Source organism: Ailuropoda melanoleuca, chromosome 3 (genome assembly GCF_002007445.2).
Source record: "Ailuropoda melanoleuca isolate Jingjing chromosome 3, ASM200744v2, whole genome shotgun sequence".
Classification (NCBI taxonomy): Eukaryota; Metazoa; Chordata; class Mammalia; order Carnivora; family Ursidae; genus Ailuropoda; species Ailuropoda melanoleuca.
In genome coordinates this window covers 99,708,141-99,733,512 of record NC_048220.1, presented here as the reverse complement: position 1 = coordinate 99,733,512, position 25,372 = coordinate 99,708,141, and the positions used below count along the sequence as shown (strand labels likewise).

At 38.8% G+C, this 25,372-nt stretch overlaps 1 protein-coding gene across 2 annotated transcripts; it reads left to right on the top strand.

The window, feature by feature from the left end:
• The first annotated feature begins 18,220 nt into the window (after positions 1 to 18,220).
• Positions 18,221 to 24,815, top strand: THG1L (tRNA-histidine guanylyltransferase 1 like). 2 transcript variants are annotated; one of them, XM_002912503.4, is made up of 6 exons: positions 18,221 to 18,454; positions 19,201 to 19,377; positions 20,114 to 20,283; positions 21,061 to 21,149; positions 22,590 to 22,697; positions 23,940 to 24,815. In XM_002912503.4, exons 1-6 carry the CDS (start codon positions 18,264 to 18,266, stop codon positions 24,099 to 24,101), a joined length of 897 nt encoding a protein of 298 aa, XP_002912549.1. In that variant the 5' UTR covers positions 18,221 to 18,263; the 3' UTR covers positions 24,102 to 24,815. The 2 variants fall into 2 exon arrangements, with proteins under 2 accessions (XP_002912549.1, XP_034512690.1); XM_034656799.1 differs by lacking the exon at positions 18,221 to 18,454 and having other exon boundaries at positions 19,241 to 19,377; positions 20,118 to 20,283.
• Positions 24,816 to 25,372: the final 557 nt, after the last annotated feature.

Below are 25,372 nucleotides of genomic sequence, written 5' to 3'. Positions count from 1 at the left end.
AGATTGATAATGCCTTAATTCTGATAAAATATATTTCACCAGGAGAACTCCATTTCTTTCTTTTTGCTTTGTGCTAGTATTATCATATATATTATACCTATATATGTTATAAACATATATATGTTATAAACCTATATATGTTATAAAAATACAATAATATATTTATTGCATTGAACAAACATGTTTTTCAAAGAAATTATGAAAAGAGTGAAAAATTACATACTCTTTTATACTTACCCACATATTTACTATTTTCCATGCCCTTCTTTCCTTCCTGAAGATCAAGTTATTGTCAAGCATCATTTTCTTTAGTATTTCTTAGAAGACAGGTCTGCTAGCAACAACTTCTCTGTTTTTGTTTCTCTGTAAATATCTTTATTTTACCTTCATCTTTGAAGACTAGTTTCATTGGATATAGAATTCATAGTTGATCTCTTTTGTTTTTTCTTTCAGCACTTTGAATCTGTCATTCCACTATCCTCATTTGTTTCTGAAAAGTCAGACAGTAGTTATATTTTTATTTCCCCTATACATAATGAGTCATTTTTCTTTTGAAGCTTTTGTAATTTTTTCCTTGTTTTTGGCTTTCAGGAGTTTGGCTACCATGAGTTTAGGTGTGGTTCTCTTTATGTTTATCTTTTTTGGGGTTTGTTGAGATTCTGTACCTATAAGTTTTGCTTTGTTTCTCTTAAATCAAATTTGGGAAGGTTTCAGCCATTATTTCTCCAAATACTTTTCCTACTCATTTTCTTCCTCTTTTCCTTCAGGGACTCCCATTAACACATGTTGGAATCCTTACTATTATCCTGCAAGTCTCTGATGCTCTGTTCATTTTCCTTCATCCTTCTTACATCTATCTAGTCTTTGAATTGAATCATTTCTGTTGATGTGTCTTCAGGCTTACTGATTCTTCTACCATTTCAATTCTAATGTTGACCTTATCTAGTGAAACTTTCATTTCAATTGTACTTTTCAACTCTCAAACTTCAATTTTTAGCAACTTTTATTTATTAAGATTTCCAATTTGTTTGTTATTATCATATTCAATTCTTTGAACATATTTATAATACTTTCTTTGGAGTTTTTGTGTGTGAAATCCAACATCTGGACCCCCCTCACAATAATTTTCTATTCACAGAAAACTATCTTTTGCTTTGCTAATGGGTCTGACATGTTTTTGCTCTCATCTCTCATCTTTCATGAAAGGGTATCAGTAATTGTCAAATAATATAGGGACTTACATAGTTGTTTTTTTGACAATTTATGTAAGGCATAATATGAGGTATTGTTTATTTACTTAATGATAGAAATCTATCTGCAGTGACTGCTTCTATCAGATCCTTGTTGGGGTTAAGTAGTATATCCAAAAATTCATGTCCAGAACCTCAGAATGTGACCTTGTTTGGAAATAAGTTCTTTGAAGATGTAATTTCTTAAGGATTGAGATTAAATCATTCTGGATTTGAGTGAACCTTAAATCCAATGACTGATGTCCTTATAAGAAGGGGAGAGGACACAGAGGCAGATGGAGATTATATAAAGTTGGAGGCAGAGATTGATGGATGCCTCTTATAAGCCAAGGGATGCCAAGGATTCCTGAGAGCCACCAGAAGCTAGGAAGAGGAATTGAACTGATTTTTCCTCAGAGCCTCCAGAAGGAATCAATCTGCCTCCATTTTGATTTCAAAGTGCTAGTTTCCAGAACCACGAGAGAACTAATTTCTTTATTTTAAGCCACCCAGTTTGTGGTACTTTGTTACAGCAGCCTTGAAAACTAATATATTCCTTTTTCTTCTCTCTCTTTTCTTAATAGAGGATGTGCAACAGAAAATTCTGGGATTGGTTATTTTCTGTGACTGCTACCACTCATTGACTGAAAGCCTAGAGCAGAGTTTCCATTCACTGATTAATTATTCATTCAGCAAATATTTAATGAACCCCCCAAAATGTGTTAAGCTCTGTGCTAGGTACTAGGAAAATAACAAGGGATAAAACAAACAATTTCTCTTCCCTTATACAGTGTACCTTTTTAACAGAAATTTTAAATTAATAAAAAAAACTGTTTAAGGTCATAAAAATGTCCCTTAAGAAGGTTACTTAAAATGAATCCACTAAAGTAGTATTATAGACTGTATGTTTGTGACCCCTGCCGCCAAATTCATATCCTGAAGCCCTAACTCCCAGTATAACTGTATTTGGAGATAGGGTCTCTACAGAAGTAAATAAACTTAAATGGTGCCATAAGTGTGGGGACTTGATCCCATAGAATTAGTGTCTTTATGATAAGAGACACCAAAGAGCTCTCTCCTCTTCCCCACCCTCTTTGAGAACACAGCTAGGAAAGGCCATATGAGGACATAGCAAGAAGGTAGTCATCTATAAGCCAGGAAGGGATCTCTTACCAAGAATGAATGCTGTCAGATCTTGATCCAGGACTTCTAGCATCCAGAACTATAGGAAAAATAAATGTATTTTTTAAACCACTCCGCCTGTGGTATTTTGTTATAGCAGCCCGAGCAGTTAATACAAATAAGAACCAAATATCTATGGTAGTTGGTGAGAAAGGGGTACTTTTTATCCTTATAAAATTGTAAAATGGATTTGATTAAACTTACACTTTAGAAAGTTTAGGTATGATTGCCACCACATACTAATTCTTCGAACAAACACAGAATGAACCAAGTACTAATTGTTTATGGGGGAAGATGCACATTTTTTTTTCTTTTTGGACTTTCAGTACAGATAATTGAGTTCACTATTCTCTACTGTTCCAGCAGAATATTAGCTTTGCTCTGGGCCAGTCCCTATATAAATTTTTATTGCTGCTGTAGCCATAAATTTAATGACTTAATACAACACAAATTTATTACCTTATAATTCTGGAAGTCAGAAGTCTGAAATAGGTCACATGGAACTAAAACTAGATGTCAGTAAAGCTTCTTTCCTTCTGGAGGCTCTAGGGAAGAATCTGTTTCTTGATTTTCCCACCGTTGAGAGGGTGCCCACATTTCTTGGCTCATGGACCTCTTCCATCTTCAAAGCCAACAAATGCATCACTCTGACCTTCTAGGCCCCCCTCTTTCCATCGTTACATCTTCTTTTCTAGCTCATTTATCTCCTTTTCCATCTTTTAATCCTTATGATTGCATTGGGCTCACCTAAATAATCTACGATAATATCTGTATTTTTAAATCTTTAACTTAATCATACCCACAAAGTCCCTTTTGCCATATAAGGTAACATATTCACATGTTGCTAGGATTAGTACATGGATATCTTTGGAGGGGCATTATTCTGTCTACTGCAATCCCTATTCCTGTTTTATTTTATTATTTTATGACACTTCTTTATTCATCATTTTTCTATTCCTATTCCAATTCTGCTTTCCCTCACCCCCATTCCCAAGCACCCACTTTAATGTATTTAGTGTGTCTTTGGTTATATAAGTATCATTGAGTGATATATACAGTGTTTGGTGAATACATGTGTTTTGTTTTTTTGTGTTTTTTGTAAAGATATTTGTTTGTTTGTTTATTTATGTGTTTGTTTACTTATTTGAGAGAGAGAGAGAGAGAGAAAATGCAGGCCAGGGAAGGAGCAGAGAGGGAGGGACAAGCAGACTCTGTGCCCATTGGGAGGCTGGATCCCATGATCTTGAGATCATGATCTGAGATCATGATCTTGGTTGGTCTGGAAGCAAGAGTTGGACACTCAACCAACTGAGCCACCCAAGTGTCCCACATGTATTTATTTTTTAGTTTACACATATCATCTTAGATACAGACCCAATTTGTTTCTTTTTTTTCATTTAGCATAATTTTTAAAATTTCTTTGTGGTTATCTGTATTTTCTGCAGTGGATTTGTTTACTGATTTTTTTTAGCTTATTTTTTAAGTGTACAATTTAGCATTTTTTTTTGTATGGTCACAACATTGCACAACAATCACCACTATTTGATTCCAGAGTATTTTCATTATCCCAAAAGGAAACCTCAAACCCACTAGTAATTACTCCCCACTTTCCCTTTCCCCAGCCCCTGGAAACTACTGATCTACTCTCTGTTCTTATGAAGCAGAAAAATCTGTAGAAAGATCTGTCCATGTCATACGGGTACATCTGGGTCTGAGCTCCTGAATTCTATATTCTCTCAAGCACTTTTTACTTCTCCATTGCTCTAATGATGGACTCCTAGGGTGCCTCCAGCAAATTCCTCCCACAAGCAGTGTTGTCATGAACATGCCCCTGCATAAACCTGTACAGCAGTTTCTCTGCAGATACACCCAAGAGTGGGATTGCTAGGTTCTAGGTGTGCACACGCACCACTTCACTAACAGATTGCTCACTCAGGTGGCTATCCCACTTCAAACTCATCATAGCAGCGCACAAGGATTTCCTGTTTTCCACTTTTTTGCTAACACTCGGTTTCATTCAACAAATTTTGCTAATCTTATTGGAGTCTAGAAGTATCTGATTGTTGTTTTAATTTTCACTTCTCTGATCATTAGAGAGAATGACCATGTCATCATAAGCTTACTAGTCTTTCAGCCTTCCCAATTAGTAATTTTGCATATTCAAATCATTTATAATTTTATTATTGTTTCCTGTTTTTTTCCATGTTGAGCCACAGGAGTCCCTCGTTTATTATAGATATTCAAACATTGCAAACATCTTCTTTTCTGTGACCATCTGTTCATTGATATCCTCTGTTGAACAAAATCCTTAATTTAATGCAGTTGAATCCATCTTTTTTTTTTACCTTATAATTTGTGCTTTTAGAGTTTTGTTTAAGAAATAATTTCCCACTCTAAGTATCTCAAAGGAATTATTTTATATTCTCTTCCATTAGTTTTATAATTTTACCTTTTATGTTTAGGTCTTTATTCTACGTGAGATTTTCCTTTATATATGATGTAAAATGAGGATCCAAGGTTATTTTGTGTCTAGTTATCCTAACACCATCTAACAATCTGTGTTTCTCTGCTACTGTATCCTCTGCCTCCATGTACCAGGTAGCCCTATGAAGAGGTCACAGGGAGAGGACTGCAGCTTTCTGCCAACAGCCACGTAAGTGAATTATGTTGGAAGCAAATCCTCTAGCCCCATTCAAGCCTTCAGATGACTACAGACCCATCTGGCATCTTAATTACAACCTTCATAAAAGACCCTGAGCCTAAACCACCCCACTAGCCTACTCCTGAATTCCAGACTTAAAGAAACTATGTGAGACAATACATACTTATTGTTGTTTTAAGCCACTAAGCTTTGGGATAATTTGTTACACAACAAAGGATGACTAATATAGTTTTAATACTGAATAAAGAGCAAATGAGCTCTTTGGTCTCTATCACATGGTATCCTGCAGTTTTTATTCCATTACTGTCAGAAGAATCAAAGGTCTAACTTTTCAATTTTGGCATTCCCTAAAATAAGAGTGCAAGATAATTCATAAAGGGGGAAGATAGAAAGAGAGAAAAAGGGAGCTGGGAAAGAAACAAATATTTGAGGTCCCTTACAGTGTGCATACCATGTCCTTTATTATCTTATTTGGTCAAAAGGACATTTGGTAAGCTGGTAAAAATGTGGTTCTTGAATTTATATTATGTTAGACCTCCTACCACATAAAATCACTATTGACTGAAGCAGAGAAGCCCAAACACTATTGGCTTTGACTTGGCTAGAGACCGAGGCCATAAAAAGGAATGAGGCAGATTTGGAAAATACTGTGAAGGGGATGTACATGTTGAATGTAATTTTTTCTAATACTCTTTAAGGTCTATTATCTCTGATATTCTGAGATATTGGTCCTTTGGTATACAGTCTTCTATCTACCCTTCAATAGTCAGCTTAAAAGCACCATTCTTTAAAAAGCCATCTCTAGTTCTCATAGGCAAAGTGAAACATTTTATCTATTTTTTCCCAGCACTTTCTGTATAACCCTATTTTGGAAGAGGGGTGTGGTAACCAATATTGATTGCCTACCTTTTAACCATTCTCCCTTTTTCCTTACTAACAAAATCCTGCTTTTGTTTAGAAGACACTGTGCCACTGTTCTCTTAGTTTGAGATTAGTCTAGAGACGAGCATGTGACCCAGGTTCTATCCACTAAGACATAAGGAGCAATCTATTGAATGCTTCTGAAGGACCCATTTTCCCTAATAGGAGAGAGAGCAGATATACAAAAAAAACTTTTTTTCTATTCATCTCCTCTCTGCTTTAGATGTTATAGTATGAGGACATGATGTCTGTTACTATAGCAGCTATTTTGTGAATATGAGGCGAGAACTCTCTGATACGGTATGGACAGTGAAGCAGAAGTATTAAAAGTGTTCAAATCCTAATGGCTTAAACATTGAGCTACTGCATGGGCCCCGAAATTGCCAAACTCAACTTCCCTATGTGATTTAAGTAAGTTTCCATATTGTTGAAGCTTCTCTTAGGCTCCTAGTTATTTGCAGCCAGAAGCATCCAAATTAATAGAAAAGGAATAAAAGTAACATTTGTTAAACCATGGTAATATACTTTAATTTTTTGTTGACATGTTTTTCTCCCTAAGTTGTTGGTGTAGGGACCTTGTCTTAATCCATTCCTAGCACCTTCTACAGTTTCTCATTTAGAATGGCTGCTTAAGAAGTGTTTGTGCAGCGGCACCTGGGTGGCTCAGTCAGTTAATCGTCTGACTTTTGATTTCTGCTCAAGTCATGATCTCAGCATCATGAGACTGAGCTCTGGGTCAGGCTCTACACTGAGTGTGGAGCCTGCTTAAGAGTCTCTCTCTCTCCCCTCTGCCCATCCCCCCACCACTTGAGCTCACAAATAAATAAGTAAATAAAAGAAGTATTCATGCCATGAATAAATAAATTGATAACTAATTGAATGGATAAATCCATAAATCAATGTTATAGTGTTATTAGGAGACAGTATAGAAAAATTGATTAAGAGCATAAGCTCTGGCATTACATTTCTGGCTTCCCATCCTGGCTATACCATTTACTATCTATATGACCTTGGACAAATGATTTAATCTCTATGTGCTATGAAACGTGGATAACAACAGTATATACATAAAAGAACTGCTGGGAGTACATTAAATGTTCTACATAAAGGGCTCAATAAAGTATTTGGCACCTAATAAGCATGTTAGCCATTATTAGAGGAAAATAAAGAAGAGCCAATAATGATTCTAAACTTTCAAGCCTGTTTACTGGGAAAATGAAGATAAATCTCACCAAAATTCGTGTGGAAATGGAAAAGATGATGTTCTTCTTCAAACATGTATAAAACAAAGCCTAAATATAGTTCAAGAGTGAAGATACTTTGGTTGTATTTATATAGTTAGTCTGATTCTGATTTGTATTTCAGTGACTCATCATGAAATTCTATAATTACAGAATTGTACTTTTAAATGTAGTAATTTAAAGAGGAGGTAACTCTCAAACTGCATCTATGATGAGTCAAAAGGGGGTAGTAATTTGTGAGGTTTTGCCTGAGAACATGTTCTTTTTCTTTTATCCACATTTTATTGAGATATTTGTATTTGTATTTTTTAATTTTTTTTAGTACATCATTAGTTTTTGATGTAGTGTTCAACGATTCATTAGTTGTGTATAACACCCAGCGCTATCACATCACACACACACACACACACACACACACACACAAAGTGCCCTCCTTAATACCCATCACCTGGTTATCCCCTCCCTTCTGTAACCCTCAGTTTGTTTCCCAGAGTCCAGAGTCTCACATGGTTTGTCTCCCTCTCTGAGTAGTAATCTTCATAAACAGAATGTCACAGAGAGAAAAGATTTCCTTAAATGGCATAAATGCATGCAGTGTCGGTAAGGCAGTGTGGTTCAGTCCTTGAAATCCTTTGAATTCTCTTCCTGATTTTATGTCTCTTCACATAAGAAGGCACATGGGAATCAATCAATAAATAAGTGCTGAAAGATTAAGATAAACAGAAGAAGTTACGTCAGAAATATTTAGAGGTGAAATTCTGGGTATTAGTGTTCAAAGAACCACTCCTGTTCCCCAATTAGCCAGAACCAGTAATAAAAATCAAGCATGGGTGGTTTGTTATGCAGGGTTTTTTTTTTCATTGTTAAAATGAAAAAGAAGATCTCATTGAACTCAGATAAGGAAATAATTCTTTCCAAGCAAATTCCTCAAAAATTACTTACTGGATTTTCTTTTACCTTTGATTTCCATCACTTAGGGATGAGTAACATTGTAAGCTAAAGAGAAAGTCAGCACACATTCCAGATTCCACTTTTAGATAGGCATGAAGCTTTCAAATTCTTTTCTTCAATAAAGCAGCCCAGCCACTGGAAAAAATTAAATTGGAATATATCTGTCTGTATCAACTCACTACCAACTTATGGCTCATTCAGGTCCAAATCATTATGAGGCACTCAATATGCAGCCCTATAAATAACTCCTAAGTTATATGGTAGAATATATACTTCAGTGAACATGACTCTGTCTCTGCATCAATAATAATATCTGTAATTATTTCAAGATATCTTAATGTCTTGGCTTTTCTAAAAAGGATTAAAGATCTTTATGATTTAGGACCTCAAAACATTTAATGGATGCCAAATTCTTTTCTCCCCCCCCATCCATCTCTTCCTTTTAGTCAGCACTGCATATCTGAAGTATTAAAATAGATTCTCAGTTGGCTTAGCTGCCTCCAGGCTTTTTCACTCTCATTTACCCTTCATGCCATAGCCAGATTAATTTTCCTAAAACATCATTTCGATCAAGGCCAAAGTCCTTACCTTGTACTTGATATCCTCAAGTCTGATTTTGTCTCTTATAAGTTTTTTTCTTCCCACTCCCTACTTTCCAACTCTCTTTTTTAAAATATATTTTATTTATTTGAGAGAGAGAGTGTGTGAGCTGAGGGAGGAGCAGAGGGAGAGGGACAAGCAGACTCTGCACACAGAGCCCAACGTGGGGCTCAATCCCGGGACACTGAGATCATGATCTGAGCCTAAATCAAGAGTCGGATGCCCAACCGACTGAGCCACCCAGACACCCCCCCTATTTTCCATCTCTTTGTGGCTCTCCTCATGTCCCTCAATCTACCTTGCATATATTATTCATACTCCTGAATTTATTCAAAGTGTCATCCTACTCTCTTTCAAACTCATCTCTTCTATGTGAATTGCTTTTGATTTAACTCAAACTGATAAACAAGATGTTGAGTGGGATTTTTCCTGTTGTTCTTAAATTACTCCAAAGGCTCAAAGTCTAGAACATAAAGTGTGAAGTAACCCACTTCAAAGTTCCAGGAGCCCCTACCAAGACAGGTACCTCCCTGAAGGGATTGCTGAAAGAAGCCAGAACCGGACTTGCTATGTCAACCTCCTCTCTACCCTGAGTTGATAGAAGAATAGGACTGAGAGGGAGAGAGCTGCCCAATTTGGATGAGCTCAGTGCTCTGTACCAACATTTGAATACCAACACTAACACGTTTCACCTACTGGGAAGTTATGGGATCTGGCTAAGATTCTTTTTTTGTTTTTTTAAAGATTTTATTTATTTATTTGACAGAGAGAGAAAAAGAGAGAGAGCATAAGCAAGGGGAGCAGCAGGCAGAGGGAGAGGGAGAAGCAGACTCCCCGCTGAGCAGGGAGCCCGGCATGAGCTCAATCCCAGGACCCTGAGATCATAACCTGAGCCGAAGGCAGACACTTAACCAATTGAGCCACCCAGGTGCTCCTGGCCAAGATTCTTTAAGGGAGTTGCTAACCATTAATAAAAGAGAACATGAGAGAGCAGTTATTGGGGAAAATGAAGTTCTAGAAACCCAATTTCATATACAAAAAAGGAACTTATTGGCTTAATCTTTCAACATTTATTTATTGATTGCTCCCATGTGCCAGGCACTATTCTAGGCACAGAGGATAGAACTTTGAAAAATATTAAGCAAGGCCCCTGCCTTCCTGGAACTTGTAAGAGTCTAGGAGGAGCACTGGCTCCAGGCCCAGTGCTCAACTCAATGTCATCAGAAATCATTTGTTCTATTTCTTAGATTTTTTCCTTTTGTATAGGCCTAATTCATGGGCAGACTCTTCCCTCTTGAAGGCAATGTGGTCACCAACATAGCATTTCTAATAGGAAGAGAATTTTCCTATTGTTTCCTATGTTTTTCGTAGTCATTCTAGCAGCATGTCAGACTGTCTCATTGACCTGGCTTAGGTCAGGTGCACATCTCTGAACCTTACTGGCCAGGTATCAGTTATTAGTGAGGCCATCATATTTGTGCAGGTTGGTCATTGCAAAGGGGACAAGCAGGGACTGAAATCCAGTGTGGTCATACTTACTAAGCCTTTGCCTGGTATACAACTATGTGTGCTGAAAAGAGGGGCCTTTTTCTGATTCACGCTGAAACATTACAGTGGTCTTGGTCATGTGCTTACCTTGGAGCAAAGGTCAGATGAGGTATTCCCCACATAAAGCAAATGGTCTTGCAGGGGAAGGACAGTTGGACATTGCCATAAGAGAGAAAGAGGGATGCTGGGATGCTAGTCAAGCAAAAACAACAGCTATCCACCTTGTTTCTTAAAAACATAGCAGGGCAAGGTGGTAGAGTGGAGATACTTAGACTTGGCATCAGAAGGACTGGGTTCTAATCCTAGTTCTGGAAGCCGTGAGGCATTGGGCAAATCACTTAACCAGTTCCCACAAAGTTTGTTTCCTTTCTTATAAAATGGAGAGGATTATTGTTCTGCCTCCTCCACAGACTCATTGAAAGGGAAAAAATAGGATAATATATGAGAATATGGTTTGGAAACTTTAAGCTTCTTACACTTGGAAGACTTTTTTTTTTAATTACTATCATTATTATTATTATTATTTATATCCTTCCGGACAGTACCTTGTCCAGTGCCCTTATGCATTGAAGGTGCCCAATAGGTGTTTATTAATTGGCTGATCCATTGTATGGAAACTCACATTATTTTGGGTTGTTTTCCAAAATTTTATACAAGCAAAATGTTTTGATGAAATGTTTATTCAACATTAAATTCAACAATTCCAGGAACATATGAAGCAAGCTGTCTTTTGACCTCATTATTCAGGTCATAATTTAAACACTGTTTTCTCAAGGAAAACTTCATGGACCATCCTCAGCTGCCCAGTCAGGGCTGGGTCTCCAACCCATTTCACAACACTTAACACAATCCTAGTCCAACAGTTACTTGTGAAACTGTTTGATGTCCATCTTCCTCAGCTGGCCATGAACTCCATTGTGTAGGCACTATGGCTGTATTGTTTGCTGTTGCATCCCGCTGAGCATAGTACATAGTAGGATATTAAGAAATACCTGCTCAATGAATGAGTAAAATCACAGGATTAAGTGGTTACAAGGTCAAGTGGACTAGGAAACATACATCTAATTCCCCCTTTCTGTTCTCCTTTTTTTTTTTTTAAGATTTTATTTATTTATTCGACAGAGATAGAGACAGCCAGTGAGAGAGGGAACACAAGCAGGGGGAGTGGGAGAGGAAGAAGCAGGCTCCCAGCGGAGGAGCCTGATGTGGGGCTCCATCCCAGAATGCGGGGGTCACGCCCTGAGCCGAAGGCAGACGCTTAACAACTGAGCCACCCAGGATCCCCCCCCCTTCTGTTCTCCTAATGTCTTTTTCCAAGCCGTCCAAGTGATCATATCCTCATGACTTCTGGAACTTCTACTAAGTAGAAAAAGAATGGGTAGTTGACAAAACATGTCCATTTTAGGACACAATTGATGACTATTTAGAAATAAAATCCATTCACTGATCTATGCGAGCTACATCTCAAAGTACAGAACAAATGAATTATAGCAATTTCAAGGCCCTGTAATCATTAATTTATTCTAGAATAATAGTTCTAAATTTTATACCCATGTATATCCTGGTATATGTTTATGTTTTTATCTGCCTCAAAATCATGACAGAGCTAGGCAGTCCATTCCTGGAAGTGTATACACTGCTCCCAGCCAGAAATTTGATTAGAGTGGTTCAGAGCAGGAAGGAGACTTTAGAGACAAATCATTCCTTCTTCTTACCCCCCTCCACCCTGCATTTCATTTACATAATGTAGCTCTTAGTACAAATGAAATGAGTCAGCATCAGGGAAGACAAACTGCAATATGACTTCCACACCAAAGGCAGTTATTTTTTTCTCTGTCAATCTCAGTGATAAGTGATCTTCTAAGTAATAGAAATTTTTAGAAATAGAGGTCACTGTCCACTTAGGTCATAAATATCTGTTGTATGCAGGATTTTAGTTATTTTTAATTGTGGTAAAATATGCATAACATAACATTGACCACCTTGACCACGTTTACGTGTACAGCTCCATAGTGGTGTGCGTCATTTACACTGTGGTGCAGCCAACCTCCAAATTCTTTTCGTCCTACGAAAGGGAAATTCTATATCCATTAAACAAAAACTCTCCTTCCCCCACTCCCCTTATTCCCTAGCAACCATCATTCTACTTTCTGTCTTTATGAATTTGACTACACAACTCATCAAGTTCCAGAATCATACAGTATTTGTCTTTTTGTGACAAGTGCCCCCCACCACAGCCCCAGCACTGGCAAGGCCTGTTAGTGAAGGGGCTTAGAGTAGGAGACCCTGGGTCTGCTCTTTCACTCTGCTTCCACTCCAACAATGTGAAACGGAGCTGGGAGCCACAGTCTAGTTCTGAGATCCTCTGCAACGCCCTCCCCTTTTCAAGACTTAATCCAGTGGAGGGCTAGGTTGAAGTGTAGGCAAAGCAGAGGCCTTTTGTGTAATTGGCCTTCCACCTGGTGCTGGGAAGTCTCTCTCTCTCCTGCGTTGGCACAGTGCATGGTTATCCTGGGGCCATTTTTAGCACCACCCTGATCTCTAAGGATTCCTCTTAGGGAGGAACAGCCATAGCTGCCTTGGCCCTTCCAGATCGCTCTGTCTCCAAATCCTCTGCAGGGGAGATGGCTTTTACTTGCCCAGTGGTCTCAGAGGCAACTCCCAGCTCCTGCCACCACCCGCCCCCTGCTCCCACCCTAACCTCTGAGCTCCTTCTTATGGAACCAATGATGATGATGACCTTTTTCAGGCCCCAAAGGCTGAGGGGGACTGCAGTGAGGTATCTCTATCCTTTAATCAGGCATACCACATTGCTGATCCTTCTCATCTACTGGTCTAAGCTGCTCCAGAAACCTCCAAGTATCACATAGTCACTGGTCTCTACATTCACATATACCCCCAAACTCAAGGGGAGCAGAAGAGGTAATACCTATCAGGATCTCCCAGTGACTCTCCTGGTACCCTGTTACGGTGACAGCACCAGGAAAACTGCAGGTCCCCAGCTGGTAAGTAAGGAAGTAGTCCTTCCTTCTCGCCTGCCTCTGAAGCCTCCCCCAACCTACTACTACCTGTTCTGGGGGTGGGAGGTGGGGGAACTCAAGGCAGGATGAGGAGGAAAGAAAGTAACATGTCCCCTGGAATTTCCAACCAACCCTCTGTCACTTCTTTTCCTTCTCTGACTTCTTTTTTTATAGACTGGTGGGAAGAACAGGCTGGAAGTTAGAGTTCAGGGTACAGGGCCTGTTAGGCTGCCCTTTATAACTTGTTGGGTTTTGTGGCAGAAACTTCCAGTTGCCCATGCAATAACATTCTCCTTTCTTTCTCCCTCCCTCCCTCTTTGTTTTTCTTTTTCTTTCTTTCTTTCTTTTTCTTTCTTTCTTTCTTTTTCTTTTTCTTTCTTTCTTTCCTTTTCTTTTTTTCTCTTTCTTTCTTTCTTTTCTTTTTTCTTTCTTTCTTTCTTTCTTTCTTTCTTTCTTTCTTTCTTTCTTCTTTCTTTCTAAAAGATTGATTGATTGATTTATAGAGCATTAACATGCATGCTCTTAAGTTGGGGGAGGGGAGGAAGGAGAGGGAGAGAATCCTCAAGCCCACTCCCCGCTAAGTGGGGAGCCTAATACAGGGCTCCACCCCAGGACCCTGAGATAATGACTTGAGCTGAAATCAAGAGTTGGATGCTTATCTGACTGAGCCACCCAGGTGCCCCTCCCTTCTTTTGGAAAGAAGGAGGGAAGGAGGGAGGAGGGGAGAGAGGGTGGAAGGAGGGAGAGAGGGAGAGAGGAAATAGCCTGTATTATTGGAGTGGCCAGGTGTCCAGCTAAAAGAACTACATTTCCCAGGCTCCCTTGTAGTTAAGGAAGAAGGAAGGCTCAAAATACTTATGCAGAAGTTGTGCAGCTTTAGCAAAAACCTGATAAAGATAAATGATTTGGCTTGGAGGTGTGAGCTTTGCTCTCTTCCCCTTTCTCCTTCTTCCTTCCTGGAACAGATAATGCAGTGGCTTGATAGCTCCAGCTATCAAGGATAGGAGCCACACACCAACATTGGAAAACCCAACCTCGATGGGCAGCTATGCAGAACAAATGAGATAGTCAATGTAATGTTGCTAGTACAGTACAATGTAAAGTTGCTAGTACTTAATGAATGGTCCCTGGTGTTAGCTGATAAACCTGGGGGAGATCTCAGGAAAGTTTTTATGGCTTTTGACCTGCCTCTTCTCCTCCAGGTTTTTATGTGTTTGGAAGGGAAAGGGAGTTCTGAGCCAGACCAGGTTCTGCAGCTGACTTCTTGAATGACTTTGAGGATGTCTGGTAATATTCAGCGTTTCCTTTTCCTTGTTGGTGAAATGAAAAAGAAAACAAAAATCCTAACACAAAGCATGAGCCTTATACTGGATTGCGTTTATCTTAATATATTGTCACCCTCTATTTTTGAGATGTGATACTAATATTCCATTTACGGTAATGACATAGTTTCTCTTTCAAATAAATTCACCGAAGTATTAAATAGTGAGTGAGAAAATGTGCAAGAAACTTGGACACATATTTCACAATCCAAGTGGCCAATAATATAAAATATGCTAAACATTGTTAATCATCATGGAAATGTACTCCACAAAAGATTTAATATATACAAGTCAGAATGGTGCAGCAAATTAAAAAAAAATAACAATATCAATTGTTGGTGAGGATATGGAGCAACTCACATATTGTTTTGAGGAATATAAATTGGTAAAAGCACTTCGGAAAAAGTATAACATTATAGACCAAAAATTAACAGATGCATTCTCCATGACACAGAAATTCTAGTCTTAGATATATATACAATTCAGGCACATGTACACAAAAAGACATGTAAAAGAATGTTCAGAGTAGTATTTTTCATAATCACCCCCCAAATGGAAGCAACCCAAATGTCTATTCATCAATACAGTGGATAAACTGGTATGGTTATACAATGGGATACTACAGAAGAATGAAGACAAATGAACTACAGTTACACTCCACCTTGTTTGAATTTTCCAAACATAATGTTGATCCAAAGAGACCAAATGCCAAAGAATATGTACTGCAAGATTTCATTTATACAAAGTTTAAAAATGGACATAAATGGGGTGCCTGGCTGGCTCAGTTGGTAGAGCGTGCAACTCTTTATCTTGCAGTTGTGAGGTCAAGCACCACATTGGGTGTAGAGATTACTTAAAAAAAAAAAAAGGAACATAACTAAGTTACAGATGTTAAGAAGGCCATTACCTCTGGAAAAGAGAGGTAGCAATTATTGAAATGGACTCCTGGGAACTGACAATGTTCTCTTTCTTGAGTGGGTGCTGGTTACATCTTGTTTTGTGTACTTTTCCATATGTATGTTCATTTTCAATAAAAATATTTATTTTTTCCCATAAAAAGATTTAAAAAGAAGAGAGTTGACTTAAAAATATTTTTAAAATGAGGTAGCATATGCAAATGACAAAATTCACAAAGGCCATATATGAATAAATTATGTTTGAGAATTAAGGGATTGGCTGACCCATGTACCTTTATGATTTGAGGATTCAGTGAAGTACTCAATAACTGGCACAGGCAGAAACTACTGTAAGCTGGTGAATAAAAACAGAGAGAGAGAGAGAAGAGGAGGTACTAGTGAGGAGTGGCTAAGAGCATAAGCTCTGTAGTTAAAATGCCTGGTTTGGAATTTTCCCATCACAGCTTTTGGTTCTGTGACCTTAGGCAAGTTACTTAATCTCTCTCTGCTCAGTTCCACATGATAGCACCTATTTCCATGCTTCTCTCCTAGCTTCTGGTGATGGCTGACAATCCTTGGCCTTCCTTGGCTTGTAGATGCATCACCCAAATCTCTGCCTCCTTCTCTACATGATGCTCTTCCTCTGTGTGCTTCTGTTTTCTCTGTGCACATGAGCACTAGTCATATTGGACTAAGGGCCCACCCTAATGACCTCATCTTAATTGATCACATCTGTAAAGACCCTATTTTCAAATAGTTACATTCACTGTACCTTGGGTTAGGACTTCAACATATCTTTTTGGGTGACATGACCCATACCGTGTAGAAAAATTGAAAAAATAATAAATACCAGTATGAACACCACTAGATTCAGTAATTGTTAATATTTTGCCACTTTTTCTTCATGTATCCCCTAAGATTAAAGTTATTCTTGTGCCTAACCATACTGCTATTGTGTGCCAATAAAATTAACAATAATTCCCTATTATCAACTAACAGTTGCAGTAGCTTGCATCATTGTTCAAAATTACTCACTTTTCCCTTCCCTGTGGGAAGATAATATATCCATGCCCTGTAATCTTTGCAGTTGACTATGCTATAATACTGTTTTAGCAGACACAATGTGTACCCTATGGTGCAGAAGCCTTTCGAATCATTGCCTGGGTTTGGGAATGAAAGACACATGGTTCAGAACATTTGCCCAGAGCATAGCAGTAGCCAGCCAGGAGCCTATGAATGACTTGAGCAAGAAATAAATATTTTTTTTTGTAAGCCACTAAAATTTGGAGCAGTTTGTAAATTGCAGGTTTCCCTGGTGAATTTAGAGCTATTTTTAATATTTTGGGGGTGAGTATGCATTCCAAATTCTCATATTGTATTTGGTTTTTATGTCTCTTAAATCCCTTTAATTCTGGAACAGTGTCCTACCTTTTCCCATCCTTCCTTCATTTCACTTTTTTCTTTTTTTATTCTTCATGAAATTTAGCTTTGTAAGAAGTCAGGTCAGGAATCTTATAAAAGATCCCACATTGTGAATTTGTATGATTATTTCCTTTTGGTATGTTTTAACCTTTTCTCTAAGTACTTCCTGATCTTGGTTGCAAATTGACATCACCTTGGAATATTATTTTATCAGTGTGTGTGTATATCCATACCACAAATGGCAGCTATCATGTCCTTTGATGCTCACCATAACTTTAGAGGGAAGCAAGGAAGGAATTGGTGTCTCCACTTAAGAAAGGGATCTGAGAGAAAAGTAACTTATGTTAGACCACATAGTAAGGGCATAAATCCATGACATTCCCATCCTTCCTTTCTTCATGTTCCTTTGAAGTAGTTTGAGAGATATAGATATAGAGGTAGACATATGTTTCTCTCTATTCCTAGATGGATATACAAGTAACTAGTAACTGCGATTGTCTGAAGTACAGAGTCAGGAGTCAGTGGGAGACTTTTACCATATATTCTTTTATATTATTTGAATAATTTTCGTGAGAGTAAAAAAAATAATGTAAGTAGTTACTGAATTCAAAAGAGCTTTATAAATCATAAAGGGTCATTAAAATATTAGGGTTTAATGTTGCTATTATCTACCAGCAAAAAGAAATTAAAAATTGGGTGTTTGTGAAAAGGTTGAGTAAATTAATTTAGTACATCCATGTGGTCTAATAAGAGCCTATTTTTCTTTTTAAAATCACCCTTTGGAATATTTAATAACATCGGAAAGTGCTCAAGGTAAATGGAAAAATATACAAATTACATAGGTGTATGATGACAATTTTATGTGCTACCTGTGTCAACATCGATATACAGACTGGAAGGAACCATCCACTATGCTTCGAAGGGAGAGAGGAAGTGTTTTCTTATATTTTTCGGTATACTCCACATTTTCTACAAGTTAATAAATACCATTTAGGAAGAAAAAAATCATGACTAAACCTTCAAATTTAGTCAGAAAGGAACTTTTTATACTTCGTAGACTGACCAGCTGCACGAGGGGAGAAGAAAAGCGAAAACCCGTGCGCAGTGCGAAGGGAAGAACGGAACCCTCCTTCCGCGCTCGGAAGTGGTTGAAGGACTACAAGGAGAGTCGAGAGAGGTGCCAGCCTCCACTACGGCTAGAGCGGCCACTACGAGACACCGGAACTTCCGGGGCGGGGCTCTGTTGGTCCTTCACCTTCCGCGGGGCGAATGTGGGTCTTTTGCAACGTGAAAGTTCGCGATTGTTGGGCAGCCACTTCCGTCACTCTGAGACGGTGTTTGAAGTTGGGGGCGACCATGGCAAAGAGCAAGTTCGAGTACGTGCGGAACTTCGAGGCTGACGACACCTGCCTGGCCCACTGCTGGGTGGTGGTGCGGCTGGACGGCAGAAATTTCCATCGGTGAGCGATGTTGGCGCTTCCGGGGACTCGAACGCCGCACCTCTCAGCGGCTCACGGTTACCGGGTAACGCGGTAGCCAATGAGCGCGCGGCATTGAGCATCACACGACGTGCCACAACGCGAGCTGGTTTGAGTAAACTGAGGCAGAGTGCGCTCGTAGTGAACTGCCGGTCTGTCGTGCCGGTGAGCAGAGACCTGTTAGCGAGGACTTAATGGAAAAAGTCACTCCCTGATGCAATATTTCAGCTCTTTAGCCAAATGCCTGTCTATTTCGTTAGCTGTCTTCCAGGGCTGTTTAGGGGCCTGTTTAGGTCTTGCTTTGGGCAATCCTTTACAGTATGTTTTTGTTTCATTATTAGTGACTGGACTCAGCAGGAAACAAGTCAGAAAAAGGGGAGAAGTGTACCAGAAATATGGGAATTTAATTCCTAAAAGTGTTATTTTAATAATGGTAATTGTAACTAACATTTATTGAGCACTTCCAAGGAGCCAGGCATAGTTACATTTTTTACCTCTCTCTAATCTTCAGAACAGCCCTATGAAGTAATTATACTTTATCTCCATTTCACAGAAAAGGGAATGGAGACTAAAACTAGAGTTCTTAAGGAAATGAGTCAGGTTGTGGCTAGTAGACTCACAGCACTATTACATATCTTCCTCTGTGTGCAATCTTTTTTGATACCTGGTGTTAATGACAAGCTTTCTTCCATTCATGCCCTTTGCCCTCTTCTCTTCCCTCTATGAAGGTTTGCTGAGAAGCACAACTTTGCAAAACCTAACGACAGCCGTGCCCTCCACCTCATGACCAAATGTGCCCAGACTGTAATGAAAGAACTGGAGGATATTGTGATTGCATACGGACAGAGTGATGAGTACAGCTTTGTGTTCAAGCGGAAAAGCAATTGGTTTAAAAGAAGAGCCAGGTAATTCCATGGCCTAGGTCCTTCAGAATATTTCCTACCAGCATTTGGTTTTTGCTCTTTTTAATTTCTGACTTACAGACTGCAGATAGAGTGTGCAGTATTTGCAACTGCAGGAAGTCTGTTTTCTGTTTAGACTGTTGTACTTTTGTCTGATATTTGAACATTACATATGCTTCTTTATCTGATTCTTTCCCCTCCATTCCTCGTCAGCTTAGCTTGTAGATAGATCTGGTACTTAATATTAAGACTAGAAACAGAGACCATTAGAATATTATAATATTAATGATTCCTAGGTTGGCTCTAGCCAGTGACAGCCTATATGTGCATTACAGTATTGCTTAAATTTTTAATTAAGGAGGGTCTCAAAATAGATATTTTATTTGGCCGTATATTGAAACTCTCACAGAAAACAAAGCATATAAGGAATTGGTATGTTTTTAAAACAATGGTTCCCTTCCTTCCAAGACTTAAAAAAAAAAAAAAAAAAAAGCAACCTCTTGAGCCATAAATTCACATCACATCCTACAGAGAAAAATTTGGTATTAGTAAGTTAACTGATAGGACTGGAAAGAGGGGCGGGCTGCTTAGTTTTTCTTGGCCAGCATGTTTTATCTCTTGGCTTGCTGGATAGTTTGTGTAATCGCTCTGTTGCACCCGCAGGCCCTATCATGATTTTGAATTAATATTGTGTATTTTTTCTTTTCTTGCTACACCCAACGTGCCTTACTTTTGCAAGTAAGTTCATGACTCACGTGGCTTCCCAGTTCGCCTCCAGCTATGTGTTTTATTGGCGAGATTACTTTGAGGACCAGCCCCTTCTGTATCCCCCAGGCTTTGATGGAAGAGTCATAGTGTATCCTAGCAACCAGACCTTAAAGGACTACCTCAGTTGGCGGCAAGCAGATTGTAAGTAAAAGCAAATAAATAGATGTAGTTAAAATCACCAATTCCATACATTAGAGGTGATGATTTGGTTCAGTTTTGGTGCATGTGAATTTTGTTCAGGATGCAATAGTGCAATTTTTTTTAATTAGTTGAAAACAGTCGAACATTTGGGAAATTTATGTAAATGCTTCCTTTTTCCAGGTTTTTTGGGAAAAATCAGAAGACCTGGCAATACTACGTCATCATTCCTACTTAGTATTGGACATAACCTGTGCAGGGCAATGACTGCTGTCTTTACATACATACACACACACACACAGGCCAATGTGCCATAGTCTCTACCATTCTCTCTTGTTCCCCAGGGGTCACCTACTGTGCTTTATGCTTTTATGTTCATGGTGGCCTCAGTGGGTGATTTGTGACCCCTGCCTCACATGACTGTGATGACATGTTTGTGAGACTTACTGATTGGCTGTATCTTGATTTTGCCAGAAGAAGAACTGGAGAAGAGCTAGGAATAATCGAAATCAAATAATTCAAAAGTATTCCTGACTGTAATTTTCAAGTTAACCAGTTTATGTAAAGCATAACTGAAATGACAGAATAAAACTTTTAGGAAATAAGTTTGTTTATACTTGACCACTTCCCCCCCATGTTCCCAGTGTATGGTTCTGGGCATATCACTAAATGTCTCTGAGATTTCTCTACTTTAGAGGAGAGGGATGGAGTTCTAATATTCTTTGAAGCGCGAATATTGAATAAAGATTATGTATAAATAGTGGTACTCTGTTCTCACAGGTCACATCAATAATCTGTATAATACAGTTTTCTGGGCACTTGTACAACAGTCTGGACTAACACCAGTACAAGCCCAAGAGAGATTACAGGTATAAGATCTTACTGCACTAATCCCTACCTGGGGGTGGTTTTCTGTACTCTTCCGTGGCATTTTGCATTCTTTTAAAGCTCTCTTTACTGCTTTGTTTTGGGAGGATATAAAGATGATACTCGTAGCAGCTCTGCTTCTTGCTTGCTCTGTGACTGTGGGTGAGTTACTACTTCTCCCTGGGACTTAGTGTCCTCAGCTGGAAAATGGAATTGGTGACACTGGCTCTGCCTTCCCACATGGTAATGCTTGGCTGGGGCTTCGTATTGGTTACCTTCTTTAGACAGGGCATGTGCTCTTCTTTTTCATCAGTCCCACTTGGCCTCTTCATCATTGCCATTCCCTGCTGGGTTTGTGTATCAGTAAGAGCATAGGCTCTGGGAGTCAAATAAATTATACTCAGGGACTTCTGTTTAATTTTATCTTCTCTGCCTTAGTTATTTTTTTCTTTCTTTTTTCTTTTTTTTTTTTTCAAAGATTTATTTATTTATTTGTGAGAGAGAGAAAGAGACAAAATGTGAGCAAGCAGGATGAGGGGCAGACAGAATCTTGAGCAGACTCCCTAATGAGTGGGGAGCCTGATGTGGGGCTTAATCCCAGAACCCTGATATCATGACCTGAGACAAAATTGAGAGTCGGACACTTAACCAACTGAGCCACCCAGGTGCTGCCCTGCCTTAGTTCTTTATAGGTGAAACATAGGAAATAATAGTTCCCACCTCATAGGTTTATGGTGACAGTTAAGTTGCACGATACATGATGTGTATAAAACACACAGCATAGTACAAAGCACATTGTAAGTACTTTAAATAAACAGTGGCTTTCATCATTAGATGACAGCACTGCTTGTAGGATGACTGACTCTGAAATGAGGTGATGTGTTGTAACAGCTCCTAACACAGTGCCTAATACGTTGCAATTACATGATAAATGATTGTCATTAACGATGATGAGGATTTACAGATACCATTAATAGGAATACTGGTAGATTTATCCAGAGTTTGGAAGAGCCGAGTTTAGATTTTGATTTTTCTTAGAAGAATAAAAGCAATCTTTAGCCTTAGGCAATTTATATCATCTTTCTAAGCTTCAGAGTTCTGTTCTCTCAAACGGAGATGGTAATTAGGGTCAAATAAGATAGCATAATGTATGTAGTACAGAACAGGTATTCTTACTGCTAGTTCCTGTCACCCTATTCACAGTTGTGACTCTTGAAGCCCATTGTTTCCTACAGAAGACAATTTTTTTTAATTTATACATCTAAATAAGATTTAAACTGCTCTTACCATACGAATTCATTAGTATCTATAAGAGGTTTGATAAAACTCTTCCACTTTTTTTTGATTTGTTTGTGGAAATTTAGATAGAAGGTGGAATGGATAGGTAGGATTAGGGCAGAGAGCAGACATAAAAATCTGTTTTTATCTTTTTATTTTCTCAGGGAACTCTTGCAGCAGACAAGAATGAGATTTTGTTTTCCGAATTCAACATCAACTACAATAATGAACCACTGATGTATAGGAAAGGGACTGTGTTGATATGGCAGAAGGTAATGCTGTTGTATCCAAAGAAAAATGGAGGTCAGAAAGACAAAAGCCTGTGCCCATGCCAAGCTTTGTCTTGCCTACTACATGTATGCAGATGTGATTCCAGTCACTAACATGAATTAGACCTTTTTAAAAATGAAATGCTAAACGTTATTTTGGATGCTGTTTTGGTCAGTCAGTGCTAATTTTGCCAGTTTGTTAGTGATCTTTGTGGTCTAGAATTTCCTGAGTGGCATCACAGATTTTAGAATTAGTACATTTATTTTTCTGGGTCCTAAGCTCTCCAAATCAAATAAAACCCTATAAAGCGGTACACTGCAGATAGAAGGATTTTTGCATTCATAGAACATTTCTTCCACACTAGATAATATCATTAAATAGTCCATCCATCCCATGACAACTATAATATGAGGCAGTAGAAGGTGTTGTCTGTGAGGGTTCTGTCATTTGCAGAATATTCTGGCTATTCCCCAGATGATCTTACTTACCCTTATATTCTGTAATAAGTCTGTACAGTTACCTAAATTCTTAATTCCACCAATATTTTCTCTAAGTACCAGCTTCTGAGCATGATGATTTCTCTAAATTTATCTCCTTCCATATAAAGTAGTTTTTCTTTTTAATGAATGTTTTCAGGTGTTAAGTGGTGCCTTAAGAATTAGTCATCCCACTGGCAGCTTCAGCTTATTAGTATTTTTTTTTTTTAAGATTTATTTATTTATGTGACAGAGAGACACCCAGCGAGAGAGGGAACACAGCAGGGGAGTGGGAGAGGAAGAAGCAGGCTCCTTGCGGAGGAACCCGATGTGGGACTCGATCCCGGAACGCCGGGATCATGCCCTGAGCCGAAGGCAGGCGCTTAACGACTGCGCTACCCAGGCGCCCCAGCTTATTAGTATTTTTAAAGCACATTTGCTCTTTAGCTCTTTAGCATAGGCTTGGATACTTCTTAATGCAGATGAGAGAGCAGAAATACCTTTAACTCTATAGTTATTGCTAATAAGGAACATGGAATCACTCCTTTGTTCCTAGGATCTCCTTTCAGTTTATAGCGACATAACTTTTTAAAAGTTTTTAATTGTAAACAAATTCATATATGTTGAGATATGTGTGTATCTGTATATCTACCTGATAAATATATGTCACTCAGAAGTATATAAAGTAAAAAAGTAAACTTCCCGCATATCCCCCCCTTCTCTCCCCAACCCAGTTAACAATGTCAGTATTTTAACTTTTACCTGTAGGTGGGTGAAGTCACAACAAAAGAAGTTAAACTGCCAGCAGAAATGGAAGGAAAAAAGATGGAGATGACCCGGACCAGGACAAAGCCAGTGCCTTTACACTGCGATATAATCGGGGATGCTTTTTGGAAAGAACATCCAGAGATCCTAGATGAAGACAGCTGATCCTTTGCTTTTTAGCCCTGGCATGCTTAACCATGCAAGACCTACCGCCCCCCCCCCCCCAAAGACTCCTGGCCTTAGGTGCCCTAGGATCTCTACTACCAAGAACAGTGTGCCAGGAGTGATGCATGACTGGTTCGAAAGGGAACATGGGAAGAAGGGATGGATGGGGTGGTTATCTTGTTCTGCTTTAAGTAGAACATTTTTTTACAATGTTGGAACATGGTTCTTTCTGTAGAGTGTTTTTTGTTTTTTTTTTTAATCGTGGTGCTATTTTTATAAAGCAAGAACTATTTTATGCCTTGCAGAATGAATCATTTTTAGATTATGGCATAAGTCTTATAAAAACTTGTCAAGCTTTTTCTACCTATGATAGAATATGAATCCAAACTTTACTCTCAACCACCTGTTCTTAACTACAAAATCCACTAACCTTGAAAGTCTCACCTTTCCTACCCATGTACTTTGACATGGAGATAAATAATGGGTTGGTGGCTGCATGATGCTTTTGAATTCAGGAATTCCAGGTAGGATCAGGGTTTTGTGCCAGTTTCCAAGTTGGCAACTTTGGCTGAACAAGTGAGTAGTAGTTTGGATGTCCTTGTGTAAACATTCGATAGATTGATTTTATGGAGTTGTCAGCATGATCATCGTCTCACCATAGGTATTACCAAGGCCACGTACCACTTTCTAAGAAGAAAGAGAATTATGTGTATATATGAGAAAAAGAAAGTGTGAGAATGAATGAAGGAGGAAAAAACATTGACTCCGTGTCCTCTAAATACTTGTTTTAAAAGTTACCTTCCTGCTGGACTTCCTGAAAAGGATTCTCGGGTAGCCTCTATGTAATCAGAACACTGACATTTGAATTAAGAGAGCAGAGTGGTCAACACTCCCCTTGGGGTCACAAGTAGCAGGTGTTAAAGGACACCTAATAGTTGTACCTCCTGATGGGCCAGTGTAGATGAGGAGGAGCAGCAGAGAGTAGCACCAGTAATTGCATGTTGCCAAATTGCTGGCCTCTGAAGTGAGGATAGGTGGTGAGAGAACATGTCCTCGTTTCATATTTCAGAGGAAGATTATTTGGTTCTATTAAGAATTAAGGGGCACCTGGGTGGCTCAGTTGGTTAAGCATCTGCCTTCGGCTCAGGTATGATTTCAGGGTCCTGGGATCAAGCCCCGCTCCGGCTCCCTGCTCACTGGGAGTTTGCTTCTTCCTCTCCCTCTGCCTGCCACTCCTGCTTGTGCTCTCTCTCTCAAATAAATATTTGAAA